Source organism: Cyprinus carpio, chromosome B5 (assembly GCF_018340385.1).
Source record: "Cyprinus carpio isolate SPL01 chromosome B5, ASM1834038v1, whole genome shotgun sequence".
NCBI classification, from domain to species: Eukaryota; Metazoa; Chordata; class Actinopteri; order Cypriniformes; family Cyprinidae; genus Cyprinus; species Cyprinus carpio.
Window position 1 is genome coordinate 11,160,854 of NC_056601.1, and position 27,207 is coordinate 11,188,060.

Sequence of the window (27,207 nt, forward strand, 5' to 3'; positions counted from 1 at the left end):
ACATATCATATTTGTAGATAGAAAGCAGCATTTGAATGGATTGTCAGATATGTTTGACTTTGTGTGTGATCTAGAGGCAGCAGAAATGTGGGCGTCTGGGCGGGAAATCCCGGAGCACTGCTGGGAGTCAGGGAGCTCTGGAATTCTGAAGGGGCAGAGCATGTAGGCAGGAAATGGACAAAGCTGATCTGATCATAGGAATGAAAAGTGTGTGTACGTGACCATTTGTGTTCATGTGCACATGAATATTTACACATACATTTTCATATCTTTAGTTCTCTTGGAATCTGAAATTATAATTTGGAATCCAGTGAGGAAAAAGCTCTTTTGTTTTACTCTTCACCTTTAACTTTCATTTCCTTTTGTTTTTTGGTTATGGCTTTTGGCAAACAGAATTGATCTTTTTAGAATAGCTTGAATAGACTTGTTCATTTGCCCATAATACGATTGTATTTTTCTGTTTTAGCATATAAAATATTTGGATCTTTTTCAGAATGCAGTGCCTGCACACTAATTTTACGAGGTCATAAAAATAAATGAATTTGAAAACTTGAAAATTATTACAAAAGGTATTCAGCATTTTATATGTGATAGAAAATTATATGCATAAATGTGTAAGATTATATGTTAATTTTACGTATTTTAGATCAGCAGCATATTAATGGGTTAAATGTGCATTAGACAGTGCATTAGACACTCACATCCATATTTAAATAAGCTCTAAAGTCTGTTCCTAATATGATATAATGTGTTGGTTGTCCCGCATCTGTTCATTTAAACACAATTTTGCTTCAGCGTGCCAGAGATCGTCTTTAAGGGCTTTCAGCAGACAGTGGCTGCCTTATAAATAGGCCAGAATTTCAGATCCCAACCCTGACAGCCATATCAGCCCAGCCTGCTTATGAATACAAAGACTGTTACTGACAACATTTGCAAGCGGTGTATGATTGTTTTGGATTCGGTTCACACACATTTAACTCCTTTAAATTGTTGCTTTTTCATGTTTAATCATAATTTCAGGTTTGTGCCACAGCTATTGTTTTGATTGACGGTTATTCTATTGAAAATGTTAGTTTCCCAATTCTTGCCTCACGTAGTAATGTCATTGGCTAGTCAGCGTATGTATGGATCTGATTGGGTAGTTTCCCAAATGAAAATGGTTTATGCTCAGAATTTTTATGCTAATGTGACCCGCTTATGAAATCATCTTATTGTTATTTGTGCTGCACAAAGAGAAAATGTTTTTGGCATTCAGAGGACACAGTCGCAGTTAATCATGGTTTCATCAAATGCATATTCTGATATGCCATTCAAATATATTTCGCATTCTTTTGGGATTATGTGTTTCAGCATAATACATCCCCATTTTATCCCATGCAATTCCAAATCACTATATTCAATTTAAAAAACTCCTTCGCTCTTCTCCAAATGTACATTAAACTGTATCTCAATACTTTCTAGTCAAATGACTGATAAACTGTCAATCTTCCATGGTGATCTTGCACATTTCATATCAGTCTAAAGGCATTGTCCATCACATGTGCCATGTTCTTGATGACAGGTGACAAGTTGAAGCATATGGTACTGCTGGATGAAGACTGATGTCCCAGTTATTGAAGTAGAATATACTTATATATGTATTTACTTGTTGCAAAGTTTGTTGGATTACAGTAATCTCATGTAAAACCAGCTAAATGTTCCAGTTCCAGTCTTACTGCCATGCTGAACACAGACAGACCTAATAATGTGACCACAGATTATCTAAATAACCTTAAACAGCTCTTATTCATGGTGAAATGAGTAGTCAAATCAAGTATGATGTATTCTGGGTGTCTTATTTTAATTAAGTGATAATGATTAATAACATGAAAAATGTCTTTGTGTAAGAAAGAGCTCAACGTTTATGGTGTCATTTTGTTCATTTTCCTTCATTTAAATCAACCCTACTGAAAGAGTATATTATCTTACTGATTTCATTCATTCATCTTTTTTTCCCCCCAGAGCTGGAGGCGAAGGAGGCCTGTGAGTGGCTTCGAGCGGCGGGGTTTCCTCAGTATGCTCAGCTCTATGAAGGTAATCCAGAACTCATCCCACAAAAGTCCACTCATCCCTTTATTTTCCACACTATTATCTGTCTCTTTCATTTGCACCTTAGCTCTGCTCCTTTGTGGGACGCAGTGTTATTTTCCCATTTTCTTTTCTTCTGGTTTCCCTCCATATCATCCCTTCAGAAAGGTGCAGAGATGCTCTGTTTATGTCCATGACTGAATGGACGGAAGCGCTCCACTGCAGAAAGCATCGGTATTATTTTGTTTCAGGCTTAGTGATTGGGGAAAAACATGTGAGACCAGATGGCATTTGGTTTTAGTTTTGGTTTAGATCCCTTTTGGGTTGAGGGTGTAAAGCCATGCTGAACCAGTAAGAGTTCCATGGCAACCAACACAGGTTCTGCAGATATTCAGAGTGTGTTTTAGTCCTGCTGGCCCTAAGAGATTGATTTAGACCATTTCACACACACTGAATTCTACACTGAAATCTGGAAAGCCCATGCAGGCTCAATTCACATGTGGATTGGAATAAATTTTGAGGAAATTCATTTAAAATAAAATAATTGGCAGATTTGCCCAAAAAAAGGAAAATTCTGTCATCATTTACTCACCCTCATGTCAGTCCAAACCCTCTGACTGCAAAACATAAAAGTATTTCCTGGTCACGTATTTTCCAAGTAATGACATTAAATGAGGACAGGTGCTGTCAAGTTCCACAATTACAAAAAAGCACAAAGGAAGATAAAAGTGATTCATATTCAGGTCTTCTGATGCTGTGCGATAGCTCTGTGTGTGTGAGTGTGAGAGTGTGAGAGTGTGTGAGAGAGAGACAGAGAGACAGAGACGAAATTTGATCTTAGATCTCAGAAGGTCTGGGACCCTTAGCCGCTTTGAATGGCCAAGAGGATATATGACTGACAGGCAAAGCAACCAATCACATTTCGCTTTGGGCCGCATCATGTTTAGGGGTGTGGAAATGAAGACTTCGAAACTAAGTGTTTCCAATTTTGTGTGCGATATGCATCAGACGCTCAGCCAACGGTTAAGCCGAACAGAACTAGGGATGCACAATAGAAACATTTAGATCTATTTTGACATTTAGATTACTTTTGACATCATCTTACACTCACTTATATTGATGTTAATATTTTACTGATATTAATATTTTAATAACTGTTAAATGCAATTTATTTTAGCAAAGCTCAATAAAATTTTCATACTTGAATTTATATTTACACAATGCTTTTATTTAGCAAAATTAACTTTTGTCATAAATGCATCACAAAACAGAACTGCATTTTTGTCGCTAATCACTAAAAATCATCTGTGCTGTAGCTTTTAAATCAAACTTGATGTCATGAAACACATTGAATGTTTTTCATTGTTCTGTGATCAAATGTTATGATTTCAAACATAAAAGTCTAAATTTTTTGAGTCTGATGCACTCAGCCTATTTATGCACAAGAATACTCTTTAATAAAAAAAATCTCCAGTTGTGGAACGATTTGAGGTAATTATAGAGAATTTTCATTTTTGGATGAGCTATTTTTTAATCCGGGAACACAGAAACTCTTTTCTATCTATTTTTAAAACTTATTTGAGGCCTGGACAGCCCACATCACACTAACGTTTTTTCTTTTTAAGTGATGTGTTGTCTCAAAAGGCCACACTATTATGTTTTTTTACTTCCTGATGTTTTTACTGGTGCAGCACCTGCAGGATTCTGTTAGTGAGGCTGTGCGCTGTGTGAAGCAGGCGTACCTGTGACCCAGACAATGACGAATCCACAGACAAGTTCTAATATTAGCCTACTCAGATTTCACTGGGAGGTCTGAACCTGCACCTGAAAACAGATAAATCCAATTTTTTTTAACATCATGCCTGAGTAGGCTTTACACTTATGAATATGAAATAAGGACCAAAATGTCTCTGTAAAAAAAAAAAAAAAAAAAAAATTATGCTTTTTTTTAATAATAAAAGAGTGTCTTGTTGTTGTTGTTGTTGAAATTATGGTTCTCTGTTCATTAGTAAGCCATGATTCTGTCAGGTCTGTTTTTTCTTATGTTTCTTAATCTAAAAACTTTTTTGTCACCTTCCTAATTAAGCCTTCCGATGCTTTTGCATTTAAAATGGTAATTAAAGATGAAAACAGGTTGATGGATGAAAACAAGGCTGTGAGAACAGTTTAACAATGCAATGCACTGTATAAAGTTTTCTGATCGCGTCATTCCAAAACTCCAACTTTCAAAACAGTTTTCAAACAGTTGTTTACTGAAAGTCTTTCAGAAAGATGAAAGATGTTTGGTCAGCTGAACGATTGGTAAAGTATGTTGTTAAACAACAGCACAATCCATTGAACATGCTGTACTTCTGTCCCTCACTGCGTCATTTGCATTTCATTTCTCAAAAGGAGTGCTGCGTTTTTAAGATGCTGTGTCAAGTGAAAAGCAGTAACTTGGGTTGCACAGTATTAACATGGTACCATATAAATTATCAGCAATAATAATCTTTAATAATATAAACACTGTTAAATGTGACCTTATTTCTAGAATTTTAATATTGGTCTTTAATCGGTTATTAGTGATAAGAATAATTATCAGCTTATGTGTTTCAGCCAGAATTGTAATATTGGACCATTGCTAGTAATTACTTAGAAAAATGTGTTTTAGGCACCATTTGTTCGTAATAACAGATCTTTACTATTAGTGTTCTGAGCTCTTGGTAAGTGTGGTCCAGTGAGACGCATTGCCTGCAGTAGCACCTGGAGTTTTCGTGTCTGCCTCAAAGACTGTTCCTTATTACAGATTTTTTTCATGCAATAGTCAGAGTGCTTGATTTTCTGTGTTAGATCTGAAATAATTGACATTTTTATAGCTAATGACACTAATGAATTAATTTGTTTCTCTAAAACAAATAACTATCAATGTTTTCTTGCCTTCAAAACTCTGCCACCTGCACACTGATGAAAATTTAAAAACTGAATGCAGTGTATTTTCCTGCTGCATGTCACAGACTAAGCCCTGCGTTGGCTGTGACAGAAACAGAGATGTGCTGAATTAATGATATGCTGGTTGGTGGGATGTTCCGGCTGTTCTCTGCCTAGGTCCTGTGTATATATAAAATTCCTGTGTCAGTCCTGTGTCAGTGCTGTGGCATCGTCTAATCTCTGTTGTGTATTGATATCCAGTTTCAGTGTAACAGTCAGCGGTTTCCGACTTTTATCTCTGCATCATCCCCTGATGCTCTATTAAAAACTTAATAGTCGCCGCTATCTTTTAAAACAGCAGGGATGCTGGTGTGTGTTTTGTCTCTTTGCAGGTGTTGAAAACAGGCCCATGTGTGATAACACCTTTGAAAATTGAGCTTACGGCAATAAAAATTTATTTATTGGAAATAATAAATGAGGACAATTGATGTCACTTGTGTTTTGAGGCTAAACTGGAGCATCAACAAACAGATCGGTTGGGCTTCCCCAAGCCACCAAGAAAATAACTGGGTTTCAAATGAGGAAAATTATGATTTTATACTCCTCTATAGGTATGCTTGTGTTTTTTAGGAATATAAAACATTAAATTTGGTAGACTGGTCTGGACGCTTTATTTGTTGTTTGTTCAGTCGTGTCTGGAATTCGCCTTCTGAATTTGAGCAACCAACATGATTTCCTCCAAACAGAGTATGAAATAGAAAAACTTAAAAAGTGTTTGTCTGTTTGTGTATATGTGTACAAGAAAACTTGTTGGTGTTCTTTGAACTCCTGTGATAAGGACACTCAAAACCGAGACATTTTGAGAGAAAGAGACACGAAGAACTTCTCGTTCACTGATAAACAAAAGAAATGGCAGCTTCTAAAGTTCACACTGACACTCTATTTGTCATGCTGTATTGCATACCGTAGAAAAGCCTAGCTTGACTTAAGTGCAACTTTGATTGGCAGCAGGTTGATTTCTTTTTCTTATGTTCTTGTGGTGTGAGCTGAATGCTTTCTGGCACTACTTCCTGCACTACTGTCATTAGTTGGACCTGGAATTCAGAGAGGAAGGAGGTTGAAACAAAAGCTGGAAATGGGACACCTCAGCAATGCTGACACACACACACACACACACACACACACACACACACACACACACACACACACACACACACACACACACACACACAATACACAGGTGTACACACACTCACATTCTGTCTCTCTGTTCCATCTAAAAAAGTGCTGTAAGACATAATTGCCGTCATAGTGTATGCATTTCTATATTTTAGAGCAAGAGGGGGAAGTCGTGGCCTAATGGTTAGAGAGTTTGACTCCTAACCCTAAGGTTGTGGGTTCGAGTCTCGGGCCGGCAATACCACGACTGAGGTGCCCATTGAGGAAGGCACTGAACCCCCAACTGCTCCCCGGCCGCCGCAGCATAAATGGCTGCCCACTGCTCTGGGTGTGTGTTCACAGTGTGTGTTCACTGCTGTGTGTGTACTTTGGATGGGTTAAATGCAGAGCACGAATTCTGAGTATGGGTCACCATACTTGGCTGTATGTCACGTCAATAGTCTTCAACGTGTATGTCTGCTCAGACCCTGACGTGACGCTAAGCACTTTTTTTTTCTCGTCAGAGGCAGTTTTTACAAATATGTGCATCAGCATGGATTTAAGCATACGCACACTCTAAGATCAAATTTGTGCGTACACACACTTTATAAATGAGGCCCATTATCTATTGTTGTAACAGGGACATGTTCAAATCTGACCTTTGTCTTAATCTCATCCCACCACACCCTCTCTCCACTTTCCTGTCTCCTCTCTATTGTCCTCTACCAAAATAAAACCAAAATAAACATATGTCTTTAGTCATAAAACTATAAATATATACTGTACTGTACAGTGTACAGTGTTTCCCAAAAGTTATTAGGGTTAACCTCTTTCCCCCGAAATTTTTTTTTGTACATTTTAAATGAACTCAAACCACTTTTCAGTTTTTTTTTGGATCCCAAACAATAATAATAATAATAATAATAATAATAATAATAATAATAATAATGCATTTTATTAGTGCCTTCCATAATGCTACGGTTAAAAGTACGGCAAATTAAACATTATAGCATATATTATATAGAGGAATAGCACAGAAATGCATGAATATCAATTTTATAAATGTTGATGTGCATATGCTAATAACTGTGTTTATTTGTGTTTTGTCACTGAACATACTGCCAGACAACTTGAACTCAATCTTAAGATTTATGCATGCTCACAACCACATGCAATTTTTTTTTTTTTTTTTTTCTGCTTCCTCATGTAAGGGTTAAAGTTGACAATGTCCTGTGATGTTTGTGTGATTCATCTTCCTTCCTCTCTCTCTTTTTGTCCCTTTTACTGACCACTGGATTAAATGTTACAATTGGTCTCAGTAGGTTTTAATTACCCCTGTTATGCAGTTGAATGAATGAATTAATTGGTGCGTTTCTGTGTGCCTTCAGCCTCTCTGTTCCCCATTGAGATCTCTGCTGTGAGGAGAGACCATGAGTTTCTGGATCAGGACTCTCTCAAGGCATTATGCAGGTGAGAAACCATTGCATATTCACTTAAATATTAATTACAGCACTTTAAAAATATTCCATCCTACCCAATAATCCTCTCTGGTCTGCGTATTACTTCCTCTGTACCTGACTGCACTATGGCATTCAAGGTGGAATAACACATGATAAAAATTCATAAAGTATACTAATAATAATGTGTTTATGACATACGTTTAATAATATGAGTCACGTGTCATGAGGGGGCATCTGTCATTTTCTATAGTCTTTCAATATCCATTTCTAATCACCATGGCGACAGGCCGTTTGTGTCAGCAGACCTTGCTGTGCTTCATTGTTCTGTATGTTTCCTTCTTTTTATTCTTAACTTAATTCTTTTTCTCTTCACCCCTCAATCTGGAATACGTGATTATGTGACCGGTCACACCTGCCGAAGTCACATTGGAGTGAATGGCCTTTTCTAAAAGATAAGGAATAAACAGAGAGGAGGAAATTATATTTCCCAGGGTGCAACTGGTTTCACTGGTCCTAAGGCGATAGAAGAAGAGAGAGATGGAGATTGAATATACCATTTGTCCCACAGTGGCTTGTTACAACACTGTATGCTTGGCTGCTAGCTACTGATAAAAAAAACGTCAGGGTGGCTCGATAAATTAAGAGAACTGAAACACACACACACACGCAGCAAAATGTGAAATAATAGAACTCTGAATTATATGCATGTGCTTAGTTATCTACATTTAAAGCTGTGAAGAAAATGAAGCTATATGTGTGTCTCCTAGTGCTGGATTGTTTCCAAAATGTTGGATTCAATGCTAAACTCATATCTTCAACTTATAAACAGCCTTGGGCGCCCGATGGAAGAATATTTTAATAGATTAAATAATTCAACTTCCATAATTGGAATTAAATTCATCATGCCTTTTTAATGTAAAAAAGCATCGAATGACAGCTGCAAAAGCATCTGTTGTGTTTTTTGGCAGACACTTTTATCCAAAGCAACTAACATTCAGGCAGGGTATACAATTTATAAGTACCTCACCCATTACGGTGCAGGGTTCTTGTCTTCAGATGTCTCAGAAAAAGTATAAATTATAATTTTAAGAGATTTTGAACTTGGGGCCAGAAAAAGGGGAATCACAATACAGCCTAATGTGATTATTAAACTTCAAAAGGCAATGATTTAATTAAATACATGTGAGCGCTGCACATTTCAAAGTGAAAATGTGCCGCCGTTGCACATTCTACAGTCTTGCGTTTCAGAGCAGGTCACAATCAATGAATAGCATGCATTTGTGATCTATCATTGATAAATTATGACCATGTTTATTTTATGGTTTTTATGTAATATATTGTAGATGGAGATACAATATGCACTCTTATAACCATGTTTTTGAACAAGCAGCTGGAAGTAGTAAAGCTTTTAAAATGTTGAGGTATATTTCTGGCTTGTTTACAAATCTTGCATTATGCATAAAATATTTTTTGCTCTGGATATTATTGGTATTGTAGTTATGCAGTATCATTATTAATTAATTTAATACAAACTCTTGTAGCATCTGGGTTACCCTGCCACTGGAAGAAAAGGCTAAGACCATTATTTTGCACATTAAATATATATATTTGACTAAGTGCTTTTGTTTAAACACAGTATCGCATCAGCAAAATCTAGTGTCACTCAACCTAAAATGAGCATTTATTGATTTATCAGTACATAAACCAATTTTAATACACATGTGTATATATTGACTAAAACATGTCTTGAGACTGTGCCCCAGTCTTTTTAATAAAGTAAAAGTATCTGAGATCCATGATTTTGATATTGTATATGTTTGTTTTTTACAGACAAACAGTCTTAACTCACAACCCTAGTCTGTATTAGTATGTTAAATCAAAGTTTTGCCTGGTTAAGGTATTCACTCTTGCAACATCTATAAAAATCAGTCACCCTGTGCAAAACCACTTGTTTTGCTCTAAATATATTCTGGCCGTCTCACACCTGATGACCCTCTTGCATTAGTGAGATAATGAGCTCATTTGTTAGTCTTTTAGTCACAGCAGGTTACTAGTGCACTTAAAAATCCCTGACTGTCTCTCTGTGAATTTGCTCCGTGCAGAGCCTGTCTCACTGCTTGAGTGAATATGTAAGTGTGGCCATGTAGCAAATAGCGTTAAGATGATCTAGTCTGCCAAGTATACTTGATCAAAAATGCAGAGGTGAGATTTCATGCTGTCAGTCAGCTGTCTACTGGAAACCACTATGAGCTTTATTCATCTGGTACTTTAAGTGTATTTTTGCAATGTATTTTCCTTCACTAAATATCTACACTGCTAAGGCAGTGGCTGTGAATGTAGAAAACATGTTTACAATGGAGCTGTAGCCTTGTGGTTAGTCTTATGTTGTGATTGTGTTGATTAAAAGATTTGGTTCAGATCAGTGTTATAAATTAACCAGGGCTTAAAACAAGATTGCTTCTAAAACAGAAAAAATAAGCCATATATTTCATAAATTTATTTTTTTAAGATTAAGATTTTAGAAAAATCAAGTAGAGAGCAGTATATATTATGGTTCTTTGCCCCCAAGAATTTCCTGTTAAATTTTGCATTTCCTCTTAAAACAGTCCTAAAAAAGCCTTTAAAAAAAAACAGAAGGACCACATTTAGATATTTTTGAATTCTGCTGATTCATAATGACCATTTAAATTTTTATTTTTTTTTTACATATGGCAGTTGCGTTTAGATTGCATTCAAGTCCTACATTTTAGCAGTTGCATACATTCTCTGGGAATCGAACCCATGACCTTGGTGTTGCTAGCACCATCAATGCTCGAGACACAGTCAAATGTTTTATTTATATTCTATTGTGGAGTTTTGGTTTGGTCCCTGTTCTTAATAATCTGAATTTTCTAATTCTTTCAAAAAAGAAAGCAGAAGAAGACAAGCAAGCCAACAAATTAGCTAATTCATATGGGAAAAAAGAAAAGGCAGACAAGCACACGAGCGAAAACAGCTAATGATGCACACAGCTAAAGTCTTTGTGAGTGTTTGTGTTCTTTTGAGCTTCTTGCCAGGCTATTATTAGCACTCTTTATCCTTATTGTCTTCCTATTGATTATTATTCACCAAGAGTAATTAGTTTAATAATTTGATTAGCACAAACTCACAGACTCTTTTATTAACTGTATCTCAAATGTCACACCGAACACACTCCCCTCTTATGTCTTTGTGTTTTGTAGGATTGGTTTTGGTCTATCATGCAGAAAAAGCAATATGTCGAACAGAAATCTTGTGGCCACTCGTGCCAAACACTATAGTGTGACTATATGTGTTACTACTGTGAGCATTGGTGCAAATCGACTCCATCAGTCAAAAATGGAGAGTCATTTATGCTTGTAGTTGTTCATTCTGGCTGATGTGGACTATACTTATCTTTGTCTCACATTATCTATACTTCAGCTGTAATGATTTTCTCAGCTGAAACATAAGGAGACATTCACATACATGAAAATCATTCATCATCTTACGTACAGTATACAAACACATAAGAGGCGGAATGATATCACGCAGCACACTAATTAACTGAAAGGGCCAAATGCTCATGAACGCATCGCTTACGAGGCCCCTCACATCAACTGTAAACATATTGATAATCCGATAATGACATGGTGATGAATACCTCTCTACCTCTAACAAAACTGCTGTCATGTCATAGCCGATCGGGCACAGAGGGAGGGAGCAGCAGAGTCGAGTTCAAACCATTCTAGAAAAGATACATGGGCTGATAGATTCATCACTCTGTCAAGTGTGGCATTAATGCAATTCAGTTGGGAGCATCGTCAGGGCTCAGTCAACATCTAGAAAAACACACACAAGCACACTTACTGAATGTGTTGATCTTTGTGGCTTGGATAAATTGCTGAGAGAATAAGAATAATAAAGCTAGCTAGTGCTCTGGCAATTGCTGTTAACAGTTAATATGTCCATATTTGCATTGCTGATTTACTTTGTGGTTTTGTCTTAACAACAAGAAGATATAATTTGTATTCAATAATTAAAGGGACAGTCCCCTTGAAGCAAACTGAGGTTAAATGTCTTGCTCAAGCACACATTGGCCTCATTTACACCTGGGGGGTATTCCAGAAAGCAGGTTATGTGACATACCCGGGTATGTTTAAGAGTAAGTAAGTGGATAACCTCAACTTTCGGTTCCAAAAATGGAGGTAACTTTCAGGGTATGTTAGTAGTCATAGCAACTCACTCTCTGAACTTAACCTGCTCCGGAGCAGGTTATGTTCCAGGGTTAGTTCACTTCAGCGACAGATAGCACACAGCATTATATAATATTACAATATGTAATATAGCTTATTATATATATATATATATATATATATATATATATATATATATATATATATATATATATATATATTTATTATTATTATTATTATTATTATTTATTATTATTATTATTATTATTATTATTATTATTGTTTTAATTTTTTTTTTTTATATGTTAATGAGGAAGCACTAATATAAGTAATAAATAAGGTAGCATTATTCTAATATGATTATTTCTTTTATTGCCATATATAAGAGTTATCTGTATAAATTATAAAACACTATGACAAGGTAATGTTTAACTTATAAATATTTATTTATTTTATTTATTACATGTTTATATTATCTCACACATGGATTTTTCTATAATGTCTAAATTCTAAATCAAAATACATATCTGATATGACTTAATATATAATTAGCATAAAACAAAAAATATAATTCACATTCTCAAGGATTAAAGATTACATGGAAAAAAAATCACGGTTATCAATTAGGTGGCGATATGCACTAAGCATGTAAACAACTAATGAACAAAAGAAGAAGAAAGAAACAGCTTGGCGCGCTTTTTCTTAGTGTCTGTTTCCATAGTGACTCGTCGATTCGTCGCTCTGTTGAGAATGTCTTGAGTCTTAACCAGGAACATACTCTGAGTTGAATGAACTTACTACCGGACGCATTTTTGGAACCACATACCTCGAGTAAGCAAGGTTTGGGGTTAATCAACCGAGAGTTCAGGGTTTAGTTCACGGTAAGTTAACCCTGCTTTCTGGAATACACCGCTGATATTAATGTGCCCTTTCAAATGAGGAACTATCATAATTACAATTTCCAAAACCACGAATGACCAAGCAAAGTCACATTTACAAGTGTGAAAGTCTGAGTTCTAGATTACATGCGAGTTACCACAAGTTGTGAGTGATGCCACAAGTTGCGTGCCGATGTGAAACAGTGGAAACACAGAGCCATAATATAGATAATCTATATAGATAGAGAGATCATTGATCGGAAAGCATGTCTGCACATAATTTAAATTTAACATGCTGTATTTTCAGTCATTATAAATGTGTGATGTACTGAGCAGCTAATACAAAACTAGTGTAACGTTAGGGATATGAAATATGGCTAAATATAGCTAAATATTGTTTGTTAAATTAATGATTTTCACAATTAAAGGGAGAGTCCATTTACACCTAGTATTACTATATCAGATCACCACTTGTCAATGAATTTCATAATTTCTTTGGTTTTGTGACCATGCTTTTGTATTTACTTGGCATATGTTTTACAATAATCTGAATCTTCCCCAGTATTTGAGTGTGGATGCTGAAGATTATTTGTGACGTTTTGTGTTTTTGTACATTTTTCCAAATTTTGAAAGGTTATTTTCATGTTTAAAATTCAGCCTACCACTTTTTTTTTTATTTACCGATCATGATTTTTAAACTCTAAGCCAACACGCCCCACCGACCAAGTGAATGTGAATTTAAATCATACATCACTCAAATACGCTTTTCCTTGTGTCTGTGTGTGTGTGTTTTAGGAGGCTAACAACCCTGAACAAATGTGCTGCGATGAGCTTAGAGGTTCATTTCCAGGTTAAACAGGTAAACAAACAAGCATGCCATCCACTTCTAATTCAGTTATGTGATCTGATAGTCTGCCGACAACTGCTCTTTGCTTGTCTGTTTTAATTTGTTTTTACTTCCACTGGATGGTAGCTTGTACACTTAACTGTAACAATCCTTTTAAGTCTAATCTTTGCCCTTGTGTTCTTACTGTTTTTAGTAGAGTGAAATCTGGTACTTTTTTTAGCTACTTTGCTTCTTCAAGAATACTTTTAATCGAAAAAGCTTTTCATTATCTAAGTGTGCGCATTTGTGTGTTACCATCAGCAGAGTGAGGACTCAGAAGAGGATGACGCATGCGCCCTTAGCTCTCGCTGGGCGTTTCAGCGTGAAAGTAAAACTTGGTCCCGTCTCCGCACTCTCTCACCGCCCCCTGCCCCTGCTGCCAACCGGTCCTCCACCTTACGACCCTCAGGCAGTAGCGATAGTGTGCTGAGTGACAATAGTCTAGAAGTCACCTCACTGACCTCCGACCTCAGTGCTAGCAGCTTGAGCTTAGAAAGTGCCCGGGAAACAACTTTTCCAGAAGTTGCAGCTTTCAGTGATGTCACAGTGGGTGAGGGTGCATCGTCAGTTTGTCTCTCAACCGGCCAAGATGAGAACGATGACACCGGATCCTCCTCTTCCTTGCCGTCTGTAAGAGAGAAGCCAAAGCGTCCTTCTAGATCGTTTTTATGGAGGAAAGAATCAATAAAGAAGCAAGATTGCGAGACTGAGATGGTCCCAAGGAACATTTCAACAGTAACTCAACACCAGCCACCCTCAGGTCTGCACTGTACATCTGATGCAAGTTTGCCCGGCCAAATCACAAATAAGTGCAGAATTGCCAAAGATGTGGCATGGAGGTCACATACAAAATGCCGCAGTAATGTTAGCCAGAAATCCACTCAGCACAAGCCTCACAGAGCGTGCCTTTACCTTGAAGACTACCAGTTAACTTGGGAGATACCCAAGTTAACCAATCAAAACAACTGTCTGAGGAAAGAGGATCATGTGGTCCACCTCCCCTTTGACCACAAGCCTGGAACTTTCCCCAAGTCCCTCTCAATCGAAAGTCTCTGTCCGCTTTCTGTTTCTCAAGGTCCTGACCATATTGACTGGACAGGAGAAGATGGAGACCTGTCCTTGGATGGAAGCATTAGTCGCAGTGGGTCGCAAGACTTTCTCTCAGGTTTTGGAAGAAGGAGGAACTCTCTGAGCTCAGTTGGAAGCATTTACGACAATGTTTCTGAGACACCAGGCAGTCCATGTGACATATTTGACCCTGGAAAAGAGAAAGCCTTCCAGCATCTGGATGACATTCTACAGCACGTACATGGGCTACAGCACAACATCGACAAATGGTCACGGTCACTCGGCATTCAACCGCAGGACCAATCAAATGTTGAGACTGAATCCACTGCTGACACAACATTACCCAGCAGTCTGAACTATGATGATGAGTAATCTGTGTGATGTTGGGACAAAAGTGTGAGATTTTGTTATTGTAGGGGAATCTGTGTGTGTGGGGGAGGGGGGGGTGATGGGAGGGAGGGGGTAATGGGGTGTGGGGGCATCACTCACAAGACCCAGCAGGTGAGTAAAACTGGTGGTTAGAGTTTATAGGAAATTCTGGCCTGACCACACTGCACTGAGTGAAGTTAGCACTTATCTTCTAGTGCTGTGACATAATGTGATAGAGAGTGAGAGATACTCAATTTGTCTTTTGGTAAACTGTCTGGAGACTGTGACAGCTGTGTGTACCTTGAAAGCCTACTTGCAGCTCATCTGTGTTTCGGATTGAATCGTTTTTTTTTCTCCTCCATATTAAAAACATAATTCCACTTCATGCAAACTCATCACTGATGAAGATTAAACAACCTAGAGTGGAACCCTGGGGTACACCACATTTGTTTACTGGAAAAATAAAATTTCTGTCTTAATCAGTCTTGTTTTCCATTAAAAGTATTTAAACATTCTTAAAATAAGATTGATTTATCATTGTATAGAGCGAAATTGTGTAATATAATAAGGTAATATACACTTAAATAAAAACATTGATAGTGAGCAAACATAATGTTTTTTTTTTTTTTTTTTAGAAATAAAAAAAATACAAAAAAAATGAAAGGAAAGAAGGGGTTGCCAGAGCTTGACAAACATAGTTCTGGAGGACAGGTCTATAACATATGAATAAAAGTGGCTGAATTTGAACCAGGTCAAAAGTAGGGTTCATGCAAGCTAACCTGCTGTTAGAGAAGTGGGCTCTGTGAAAATTGCAAATTAACAATTCTATTCATTTGTTTATAAATTGACATTTTAACACAGAGATCAATGCACAAAATAGAGACAGTATTAGAGGGGGAGGCACACTGCAATTTTGTTTAAGCAAATGTATGTTTTCTTAAAATTAAATAATGATCAAGTACGTTTCTACAGTTTGGGGTATCATTCACCTGAGATATTTTGTTTCACCTGAGACTTTACATGTGTCCCTTACATCCAAGTAATTGTGCCTGCTTTCATACTTATATCCATCTGTTTTTCTTTTATTGTTGTCTTTTTTTTTTTTTCTTTCTTCCGCCCATTTCTCTATCCTCAGAAAGTTGCGCTGGCACAGTTTCCAGAACTCTCACCGTCCGAGCGTGACCTCGGCATCTTTAGAAATCAACAGGCAGTCAGCTGCTCAGCTAAATCTTCTGCAGAAATTCAGCCTTTTACGACTGACCGCCATTCTGGAGAAACACACAGACACCACCAAACACGGCTGGAACTGGTGAGAAAGCATATTCTCATTCACACAAACTCATACATTGTCACACATTTTCTAAATAACCCACAAGATTGTAGCTCAAGGCATGTTCCCCTCCTAAAAAATGAGTTATTGTGTACACATATTGATGTGTCTCATGAGGTCAGTTGTGGCATTAATGCTCTCTTATGTCTGAGGCAAGAAATCTAATTTCTGCCAAAAGTGTTTTTTAATGGCACAATCGGTTGAGTAAAACAGCTCTAATAGATGCGTTAATGACAGCATCATTCTCTCTCTCTCTATCTGTTCCCCCGCTGGCTTTTTATTGCTTATGAAAATTACATTCCATATCTACCTCTGCCAAAAGGGCTAAAATTACAGTTCTATTTATGTACACACACACAGATGCATGCACGCACACAAACACACACACACACTCTGAATTTTCTGTTTGGCATTGCAGAAACGGAGTGTAAATTGGTTTATAATTTTTGCAGTTGTCCATTTTAAACTTCAGCTGCAGGAAAGGACTTCTGATGAGAAGCTTATAGGTCTATTAGACACTGTCGTGGCTCGCAGATCTAAAAGATGATTCACTTCATTCTGCACCAATGACCGAGGAGGCATTATCTTTCCTCTTTTGTCCATTCTCACACACCCCACAGTCAAAGGCTGGCGTCAGTGTCATAAGCAGCAAACAGATTCAATTTTCACAGGGTTTATACTTACTGCAATTCCATTTGGTCTTGCTCACACACTACATCCTGCGGCTGCCACTGTGATTTTGAATGATTTGACCTTGCAGTTTCCTTGTGGACATCAATATATTGGATTATTGTACTTTTGTGTTTTTTAAACCTCATTTTCTCAGCTATGCATGATTATGATACATAATAATATCAGTATATACTTAAATAATTAAAAATTCTTTTTTTTTTGTCATTGGTCAGGGTGGTTCCAAAGTTTATGAAGCGTTCCAAAGTTCCAGATTACAAAGATAAACATGTGTTTGGAGTTCCACCGATCGTAAACGTCCAGCGAACTGGTCAGCCTCTGCCTCAGAGCATCCAGCAGGCGATGAGATACCTACGCAGCCAGTGTCTAGAGAAGGTGTGTAAGCAAAAGCACAAATCCACACTGTTTTTTTTTCCCTTTCAGCTTCTTATCTCTAATTCTTCTCTACAGGTGGGAATATTCCGGAAATCGGGGGTTAAATCTCGAATCCAGGCCCTCAGGCAGCTCAATGAGAATTCCCCCGATCATGTGACCTACCAGGGCCAATCAGCTTATGATGTGGCTGACCTGATTAAACAGTACTTTAGGGATCTGCCTGAACCCGTTCTCACCTCCAAACTTACAGACACTTTTTTACATGTATACCAGTGTAAGTGACACATATTATTAATGTTTAGAGAAGTTCACATTTTATGTGCCAAATGAATCATTGCTTCAGTCAGCTCTACAGCTCTCTCCCCGGTGTGTGTGTGTGTAGTCGTTCCAGCAGAGCAGCGTTTACAGGCCGTGCAGGCAGCTGTGATCCTGCTGCCAGATGAGAACAGAGAGGTTCTACAGACGTTGCTCTATTTCCTCAGTGACATTGCATCTGCACAGGAAAACCAGATGACTGCGGATAGTCTGGCTGTCTGTCTCGCACCCTCCATACTTCACCTGAATGCCACCAAGAAAGATGGAGCTTCACCAAGGTGTGTGTGGGTCAAGTTTTGCCTTTATTAGGGGATCAACCAAGGTCCCTTACAAGAAAAGTGACTTTGCATAATAAGAAGTCAAAGGAAATAGAATTAAATTAGAAAATAATTCTTAATCTTCAAGAACAACTCATAGTCCAAAATGCTTACCCATCTCTCATTGCCTGTATTCTTGTCAGCTTCTCTTTGTTCATTTTTACTTATGTTTGGTTTTGTTACAGGCTCATGAGCAGGAAGGGTGGAGCCAAACCAGACCACAAGGACCTGAGTGAGAACATGGCTGCCACACACTGCCTAAGTCACATGATCGCAGAATGCAAGAAGCTATTCCAGGTAACCACTTTTTAAATTTCTGATGTTTGAGTTCTGATGTCACGCATTGCAGGCAAACCATTCATTTGTGGGAACAGGGAGCAGCTCATTTTTCCACTGATCAGCTTTCTGTCACTGTTTCTTCATGCAGATCCCACATGAAATGATGCTTCAGTCTAGGAATTCTTATGTGGCTGCTGATGCTCAGCCGCTGCCTCTCCATGGGCTCGGGGTGAATGCCCTGGGTGAGCCTGTGGATTATCGGGCGTACCTAGAAGACAACATTCAGTGTGTTCTCAGAGAAGCATCTGAGCGCAGTAAAGGCTGGCACCATGCCCACGGACCGGACAACACTGAGCTGGCTTATAAAAAGGTAGAGATACACACATACTCTCTGAAGTAAGTTTAACTACAAGGTTGAATGCAAGACGGGTGGAATTTAACCAAACTAAATGTTTAGAGAAATCAGGCATTTGTCATCAGAGAGAAGACTGTTGTTAGGAATGTGGAGTTATTAAAGATGAATAATTAAGATGTCATAACAAATAATTAAAAAAAACAAGCATAGATTAATCATTCACAATAATATCAATAACATGGTGTTTAGGAAATAGTGTGAATTTTCATTTCATGTCAACTTTAAAGGGATAGTTCTCCCAAAAACGAACATTTTGTCATTAATTGCTCACCCTCATGTCGTTCCACACCCATAAGACCTTCGTTCATCTTCAGAACACAAATTAAGATACAAATTCTCTTTCAAGACAGAGACTTGAAATCGCTGAATAAAGTAGTTAATTTTGTTTTCTTTGCGGACAAAAAGTTTTCTCGTAGCTTCATACAAATTACAATTGAACCGCTGATGTCTATTTCTGATGGACTATTTTAAAGATGTCCTTACTACCTTTCTTTGCCTTAAATGTGGAAGTTCTGTTGTTGTCTATGTAGGGCCAGAAAGCTCTCGGATTTCATCAAAAATATCTTAATTTGTCTTCCGAAGATGAACGAAGGCCTTGCGGTCAAGGTGAGGAATTAATGACAAAATTTTCATTTTTGGGTGAACTAACCCTTTAAGATCAGCCTAGACTTTAGTTTACATTTCTGACATTGAGATCCTTTAGAGGGAAACGTTGCTTATAAACAGTTTTTATCCCCCTTGGACTCTTGCATGGTATGCTGTTACAGCATTGATTCACAGTGGATTAAAAAAAGTTTTTGCGGTAGAGGAATAATCCTTAATTAGACCTCTATAAAAATGATCAAAAGAATTTTCTATATAAAAAAAAACTGTCAAGGGATTTCAGTTGTTTGTAGTATAAATGCATCTCTGCAACTGTTTGGTGAGTCAATATTGTGGCAGCACTTGGACCGTGAAGAAAAAAAGGAGCACAGGATGGTTTCAAGCACATTTCCAAGTCAGTGAATATCTATCAAAGTGTGGTTAAATCAATTTAGAAATGATTAAGAAATGGAGAGGAGCGTGGCACAGCTGTAAATCTACCTACAGGAGGCTGTCCTCAACACAGTGACTGTGCATGAAGGTTACAGGTTTCAGTGGCTGGGACTGGAAAGACAGTGCATGCAACTGCTTGAACAGTTTTTCATCAGTCACAGCTTTAGAGTGGCACTGGAGGAGGAAAAAGTCATATTACATTTACAGTTTGCCAGAAGGAATCTGAAAAACAAGCATGAAGAATGTATGTATGTATGTATATATGTATATATATATAATATTATAACATTTTTTCCCCTTTTCTTAACACGGTGTCTTGAATTCTTAAATTTCCATTAAAAAAAACTTGGAAGGTGTGTGGTTTAATTCCCTCAACCGCCATGCATGACAGCTTCTCTTTTTCTCACAAACAACATAATAAGGTCTTAATTGCTTTTGATGTGAATGTTGTTTGTGAGGTTCAGATATTTTTATTTTGACAGGCATGCAAAACTATAAACTACAAGACAGTAAATGACTTAATGGATTTTGGCTGTTCTAATGAACATTCAGAAATGACCTCAGATGTCTGAATCATTAAAAAACACATCCATTAAACATCTGTATGGGCCTGTTTTTAATAAGCTTTCTTAATAATAAGTGTTCACTCTGAATGTTATTTTCAGTTATATAGTTTTAGAGCAGATTACAGCAACAGGGAGACTTTGCAGAACAACAAAAGCAAATTACATTTTAGTATTATTATGTTACGTAAGAGTTTTGAAAACTCTTAGAAACCCTGATGTTTTTATCTTTTTCCTGATAATTCCAGTTTTTATGTGCTCTCGGGAAAGATTCCCAGCCCAGCCTTCTGATTGAAGTCAAAATGTGTCAGAATAACAAGAAAAGGTGTTAATTTGTGCAATTAACTCATCAAATTTCAGTCATATTCGGCACTTTCAGTAGAGATACAAATAAGGTCACTGAGGATAGCATTTGCCATCAGCACACCTGCTGAAATGGTCAGCCTGTGGATCATTTTAATGGAGCTCATTGAGTGAAATGACATACAGCCAAGTATGGTGACCCATAATCAGAATTCGTGCTCTGCATTTAACCCATCCAAAGTGCACACACACAGCAGTGAACACACACACACACCGTGAACACACACCCGGAGCAGTGGGCAGCCATTTATGCTGCAGTGCCCGGGGAGCAGTTGGGGGTTGGGTGCCTTGCTCAAGGGCACCTCAGTCCATGGTATTGCCGGCCCAAGACTCGAACCCACAACCTTAGGGTTAGGAGTCAAACTCTCTAACCACTAGGCCTCAACTCATTTTTCAGTTGCTAAAGAACCACCTCTAGAACTTTCAAAGCCATCCGTGCTATACGTTCATCATTGTAGTTCTGGCATGACCCTCATCATTTTAATGATTGGTTGTTTGCAGGTAGGAGATGGGCACCCGATGCGTCTATGGCGAGTTTCGGTGGAGATAGAGGCCCCGCCGACTGTGGTGCTACAGCGAGTTCTGCGAGAGCGCCACCTGTGGGATGAAGACCTTCTGCACAGTCGAGTCATTGAAACTTTGGAAAACAACACAGAGGTTTTCCATTACATCACAGACAGCATGGCTCCACATCCTCGTAGAAACTTCATAGTGCTCAGGTACACAGCTGCAGGAAACTTTTTTTTGTGTGTAATCTGTTTAGTACTTTATTGTGCTACATCCATAAAAAAGACAGAATCTTCTTGAATAAGACTAAGATCACGATTTCTATGCAGGTTGTTTTGGAATCCCATTAGGATTGAATTATGATAGAAAATCCATTAGAAATCCTATATATTCCTGTGCACTTGTTATAAAGAAACCACAATTAATTTAGTGATTTCAGAACTATATGTCCTTTAATTTAAGTTATTGAAGGGTTTTTTTTTAATGTTCATTGTTTTCTACTATATTAAAGGGATAGTTCACCCCAAAATAAAAATTCTGTCATTAATTACTCGTCCTTATGTTGTTCCAAACACATAAGACCTTCGTTCATCTTCGGAACACAAATTGAGCTATTTTTGATAAAATCCGAGAGCTTTCTGACCCTGCATAGACAGCAATGGAAATACCATGTTCGAGGCCCAGAAAAGTGGTAAAGACATCATGAAAATAGTCCATGTGACATCAGTGGTTCATCTGTAATTTTATGAATCTACAAGAATGCTTTTTGTGCACATAGAAAACTAAAATAATTGACTTTATTCAACAATTCTTCTCATCCGTGTTGCTGAGTCCTCCTATAGCGTTTATCCACTGGGTGTGGGTTCCAGGCCAGTGCCAGTTCTTGAACAGTTCTGCACATTTCCACTGCATGAAAGGGAGTTCTGGGCTGTACCTCAGGGGGGCACGGATTTGTGCTGTGCCACTGTTTGAGAGAGACACCTGGCAAGAGAGCAGTTGAATCAGCAGTTTCAGTTTCAATATCTCTCCAGCAAGGAAAGAAGAGGGTACCGGCAGTTATGAGAGCTGTTTGTATCTAGAATCCCAGTGCTGTGAAAAGTAGTACATAAGTACCAAGCTGCTGGAAAAAAACACCAGGACATGCAATGTTTGTTTTTTTGACTGGTTGTTGTCAGATACACCATTTGTTTCTCAAGTCTGTGGAAACACACAGCCAGTTTGCAGTTGGCTTTGGTTCACCGGCCCAAGAATTGGGTCTGGCTCCAGAATGTGAACTATTCTGGTGGAAAAGTACTAGAGCGGAACTCTGGAGCAGTTCGTTTGTAGTGAGAAAGCAATCCGATCCAACGAACCAGGCTATATCTCAGTGTATAATGGGTAATTACTAGATCTATCAAAATTAGCGCGATAACACGTTAACGTGAATTCATCATGCTCAAAATTATAAATTAATATAACGACGGCTACAAAAACCCAACAATAAGCCCTCGAAGTTGTTGTCGTTCCATCCTGACACATGACAGTTAAATAAATTGTGGAACTTTAACCAATGAGAGGACAGTTTACTCGCAGTGACTTGTATTAACAATTTCGGTCCATTTAGAAACTTTGCCATGTGAAAGCGAACCGCACCAAAAATAAAAAGCAATATTGTAATAATCTGAATCCCTGTTTTGGACCGAAACAATTGATCTACTGGTGTGAAAGCACCCTAAATGTAGCATTTTGTGTTGCAGACGTTGGTGTGATCTACCAAAAGGGGTGTGTGTTCTAGTGTCATCCTCTGTGGACCATGATAATGTCCAGCTGGAGGCAGGATTACGGGCTGTGCTTTTGACATCACGCATCTTTATTGAGCCATGTGGAATGGGGCGGTCCCGGCTCACACATTACTACAGAGCTGATCTACGGTAAGACACGATGGTTTGCTACATCACTCAGGCACAGTACAGCATGCTTTTGTTTTGAGTCTCTACAATATACTAAAAAAAAAAAAAAAAATAACAGGCTTGTTTACAATAATGTCATTAATTTTAACCTTATGTATTTCTCTCCAACAGGGGGCGCTCTCCTGATTGGTATAACAAAGTGTTCGGTCATCTGTGTGCAATGGAGGTTGCAAGAATACGCAGTTCTTTCCCTGTTCTGTCGGCACAAGGACCTGAGACCAAGATCTGAACCCACTTAAATCTAAGACTATTTTGTATGATAAAGAATGAAAATTATGAGAGCACAGGTGCAAAACCAAGATGGCCTCGCAAGTCAGAAGGTGGAAGAGTTAAGAGTAGTAGAGAATGTTTTTTTAACTGGTTTATTAATCAGTTCGGGAATGAATGAAAAAGAAGACAGTACTGTGTAGTATAGTAGATGGACTATGCAAAAAACAAACCCATTGTGGTTTTAAAAGCCTTGAGTGATTAATGTGAAAAAGCTCAAGCTCACAATCATACTGTTGACATTGCGTCTAATCTTGTGTGTGTGTTTTGTTTGTGAGTGTTTATATCTGTTTGTGTTAAGCAATGTGTCTCGGTAGACATGTTATGCCTTAAATTCTTTGTCTAATAATCCGGTGTGGTCTGTCAGACAGCTCATTCATTCTCAGGGTAAATGTAAACAAGTTTTGCTTTTTTAATTGCACAGGAATTTTGCCATGTGGCACTGATAATGACCAGCTGTCAAAGAGAAACTGGCAATCATGTATAACATTATAAGACACGAGGTCTGTTGTTATAAGCTCCCTGTGTACTTTGCATTCTGTACATCATCAGCCAAACAGACTCATAGAGACTGGTGCTGTTGAGCAAATATGACACCCTCTCCACTGATACAGTATAGTTATATTTGTGACCTCAATCCCTTTTTTCCTTTTCTCCTACCCCCCTTTTTATTTATTTGCATCAGCCATTTGCATGTGGCAAACTTCATTTGTGAAGTTTTAATAGCTTAAAGTCTGCATGGAATGCATGGGAATGATATACAAAAGACTTTAATACACCTTTAATTTTTTACTTTTACCTTTCTATCTTCTCTAGAGCTAATTTTTTTTTTATATATATAATTAAATAATTCGCTTTATTACTGTTCTTAATTGTGCCTTTGAGCAACTAAAGAGATAGTTGAGTTTGTCTTTCATCTTATATTTGTCATTAAATCTGTGCTGTTTCACCAGGGCATTATGTAATATTAATATTTTATTTATTTAAAAGTATAACTGCATGTATGTTGTTTTAAGCATCAAAAGTTAAAAGTTAAGTTGTTTTATGCCTCAAAGTGCCACAATGTGGTTATGTATGCTTTTTGTGATGTGCAGAAATCAATTTACATTGTTTATGTGATTGTTTCAAGTCTCTCTTTTTTTTTTTTTTTTTTTTTTTTAAGATAATTCAGTGTTAAACACAGGTGTCATTTTCTAATAATGTTGATCTGATACATTTTCAGTCATACTCTCGTGTGTATCGTGCCAATTTAGCCTCCGGTGCAATTAGAATAAAGGAGCTTTTCCAAAAAACAGTTTTGGTGTTTCTGTTTGCCTTTTATACAATCCAAGGTGTTAAGCCTGAAAACAAAATTTAATTCCACTAACAGGTGTCTTACGGTGTGCAGCAATCCATTTAGACCACGTTGGTGTCCTGCTGGCTCAAGGTGTTGTAGGACACCTAAGGACACCGGTTTAGTTGGCAAACATGTCGGTAAATGTATTTTAGGGAAAGTGATGGAGAACTCCCATTTATACAAGCTGCTTTTCTACAGTATTCATTCCAAATTTGTTTGATTGATACGGAGTAATTACTGCATCTGAGTCACAGTCTGTGGGCTGACAGTCTGCCCTGTCGCAGTGAAAACTCCTTGTGAGCTGTCATTTCTCTGGGGAGATAAAGTGCTCCTTATTTTTTGCCTCGTTAATTATTAAAGTGTCTAAAATTGGCCAATTATGCTGTGCAGACGGCCTAACAGGAGACAGTTCCTAAGCACCTTTTAATGTTACATGAGAGTGAAATGTTTTTGGAATGGCCAGAAATACAATACACAGTGGTTTGGGGTTTTAAAGGAAATTTAGTTTGTTCACAGAGACATTTCAAGCTCTGTCAACTGCAGAAAGGTGTTTTTTTATGTCATTAGCAGACAATTTTATCATTACAGGTGCTGTTAGTGATTTGTTTTTTTTATTATTATTATTTTTCTTTTTTTAATTATATTCCCTGAAAGTTATCACTGAAATAACTGTCATGTCGAACTGTGACACCTCTCGTTTCTGTAAATATAGAAAATGAAACCCTCCTTGAATGGGTTTAGGTGGGACTAACAGGAGCAACTACATATTTAGCCCTAACCCTAACAATTTTCTGTTAATGTGAATGTGCACTGATTATGTTGACTACATGTATAGTAGCGTTTTGGGGAATTATGAGAGACTGCTTTAGCTAATCAGTTTTTCTATGTTGGTTTTGGAGGGAATGCATTAGTGTAGAATGCACTTACACTTACATATGTATTAATAGATTTCTTTTGCTTCTGTGGTCATAACTGCTAACGTTCTAATGTTATCTTAAACATTTACATAAGCATTAACATGTAAAACAACTGCTCGATTTAACCCAAGAAATAAAATTTGGTCAATAGTTCAGGGAATGGGTAGATGAGTTAGTCCTTAAATGGGCAGTCTTCATAGAAACTCATTTGACCTCCAACAGAGAAAGAAGCAGGCCAAGAAAGGCCTAAATGTGTTCAAAAATAATCATTGCTTTATTGATTTCAACGCAACAGTAGCCAGAAAAGGACAGCTGGACACCTGGTCATGAGTGCTTGATAAACTTTACTGGATGACGACTGAATGCTCAAAACATCCTCAGACACTCATACAAGAAGCACAGAATGAAAATCTGATTCATACAATGGTAGCAAAATCATTCTAACTTTAAAGTACTCAATTACAAGTACCTCAAATTAGTACAGTATGAGTGAATGTACTTTACATTCCACCACTGAAAACGGCCCCGTGTAGAAACGGCTTATGAGTTTAGTCGAGGCTGTTGAGGTAAAGATTAGAAAAATAAGAGCTTAATTTTTCTTAAGTTTGTGAGTATTTCCAGATGTATCAAGTGAACCATGTGGTAATTATAGCCAACTGACAAACTGTCTTTTTCAGAGACCCAACATTCATTGCACAAGTTCTTCATCTAAATAAAATAATCATATTTAGGTTTGGTTGCAGATTTTCCCTTTCTAATCTTTTTGTATTCTATCTATTTTGTTTTCATTTATTATACAATTATAAAAAAAAGACCTCTAACACTAGCTTGCTCTATTCTTTTTCTATTCTATCTGTTTTCTTGTTATTTATTATATTATTTAAAAGCCCTTGCTACGTATACTGTGTTTAGGCTAACTGAGACTTGTTATAGCACTTATATATCATTGCTCTTTTGTTGTTTTTGATTGCTTCCATTGTCCTCATTTGTAAGTCGCTTTGGATAAAAGCGTCTGCTAAATGACTAAATGTAAATGTAAATAATGCCCTCGTAAGCTGAAAGTCTGCATTTTATTGTTTCAAATCCAATGTGTTGAAGGATAATGCTAAAATAACCAAATATTGTGTGCAACTGGAATAGCTTATAGTGATAAAATAACCACTACTACATAAAGTCCCACTAATAGCTATTCATGAGAGATCATCTAATGCTATAAATGACACCCCCCCCCCCCCCCCCCCCCAAAATGTTGTCATTTCCTCAGCTTACCAGTAAGTTGCTTGTTGCAACTTATTTTTCCAGCAGCTCTGCTTTAACCAGGATAATTTTATAAATAACCTAAAAGCTTTTTTTTTCTTCAGTTTAAAAAATTTAATAAATCTATTAAACAAGGTATATACTTGAGAAGTTAAATTCATGAGGACCAATGTCTGTTTAAGCAAGGCACTAAAGTCAGGATACCCCAGATGCAGGCTTCCCAATTTAAAGTGGCTTTGGATAATGTAGCATGTCCTAAATTAGGAATAATGTAATGTAACATCCTGTTGATCACCTGCCTAGAAA

At 37.4% G+C, this 27,207-nt stretch overlaps 1 protein-coding gene across 1 annotated transcript in view; it reads left to right on the forward strand.

Annotated features, from left to right (window-relative positions):
* The window catches only part of LOC109058818 (stAR-related lipid transfer protein 13-like), a 42,457-nt gene extending 17,950 nt beyond the window's left edge, over positions 1-24,507 (forward strand). The window contains 14 exon segments of the mRNA XM_019076009.2: positions 2,002-2,073; positions 7,521-7,602; positions 13,459-13,522; positions 13,811-14,986; positions 14,988-15,118; positions 16,122-16,295; positions 17,222-17,381; positions 17,457-17,655; positions 17,764-17,974; positions 18,199-18,310; positions 18,441-18,662; positions 21,170-21,387; positions 22,912-23,085; positions 23,236-24,507. Coding sequence (XP_018931554.2) covers positions 2,002-2,073; positions 7,521-7,602; positions 13,459-13,522; positions 13,811-14,986; positions 14,988-15,118; positions 16,122-16,295; positions 17,222-17,381; positions 17,457-17,655; positions 17,764-17,974; positions 18,199-18,310; positions 18,441-18,662; positions 21,170-21,387; positions 22,912-23,085; positions 23,236-23,353 — 3,113 coding nt within the window. The 3' untranslated portion in view covers positions 23,354-24,507.
* The last annotated feature ends 2,700 nt before the right edge of the window (positions 24,508-27,207 follow it).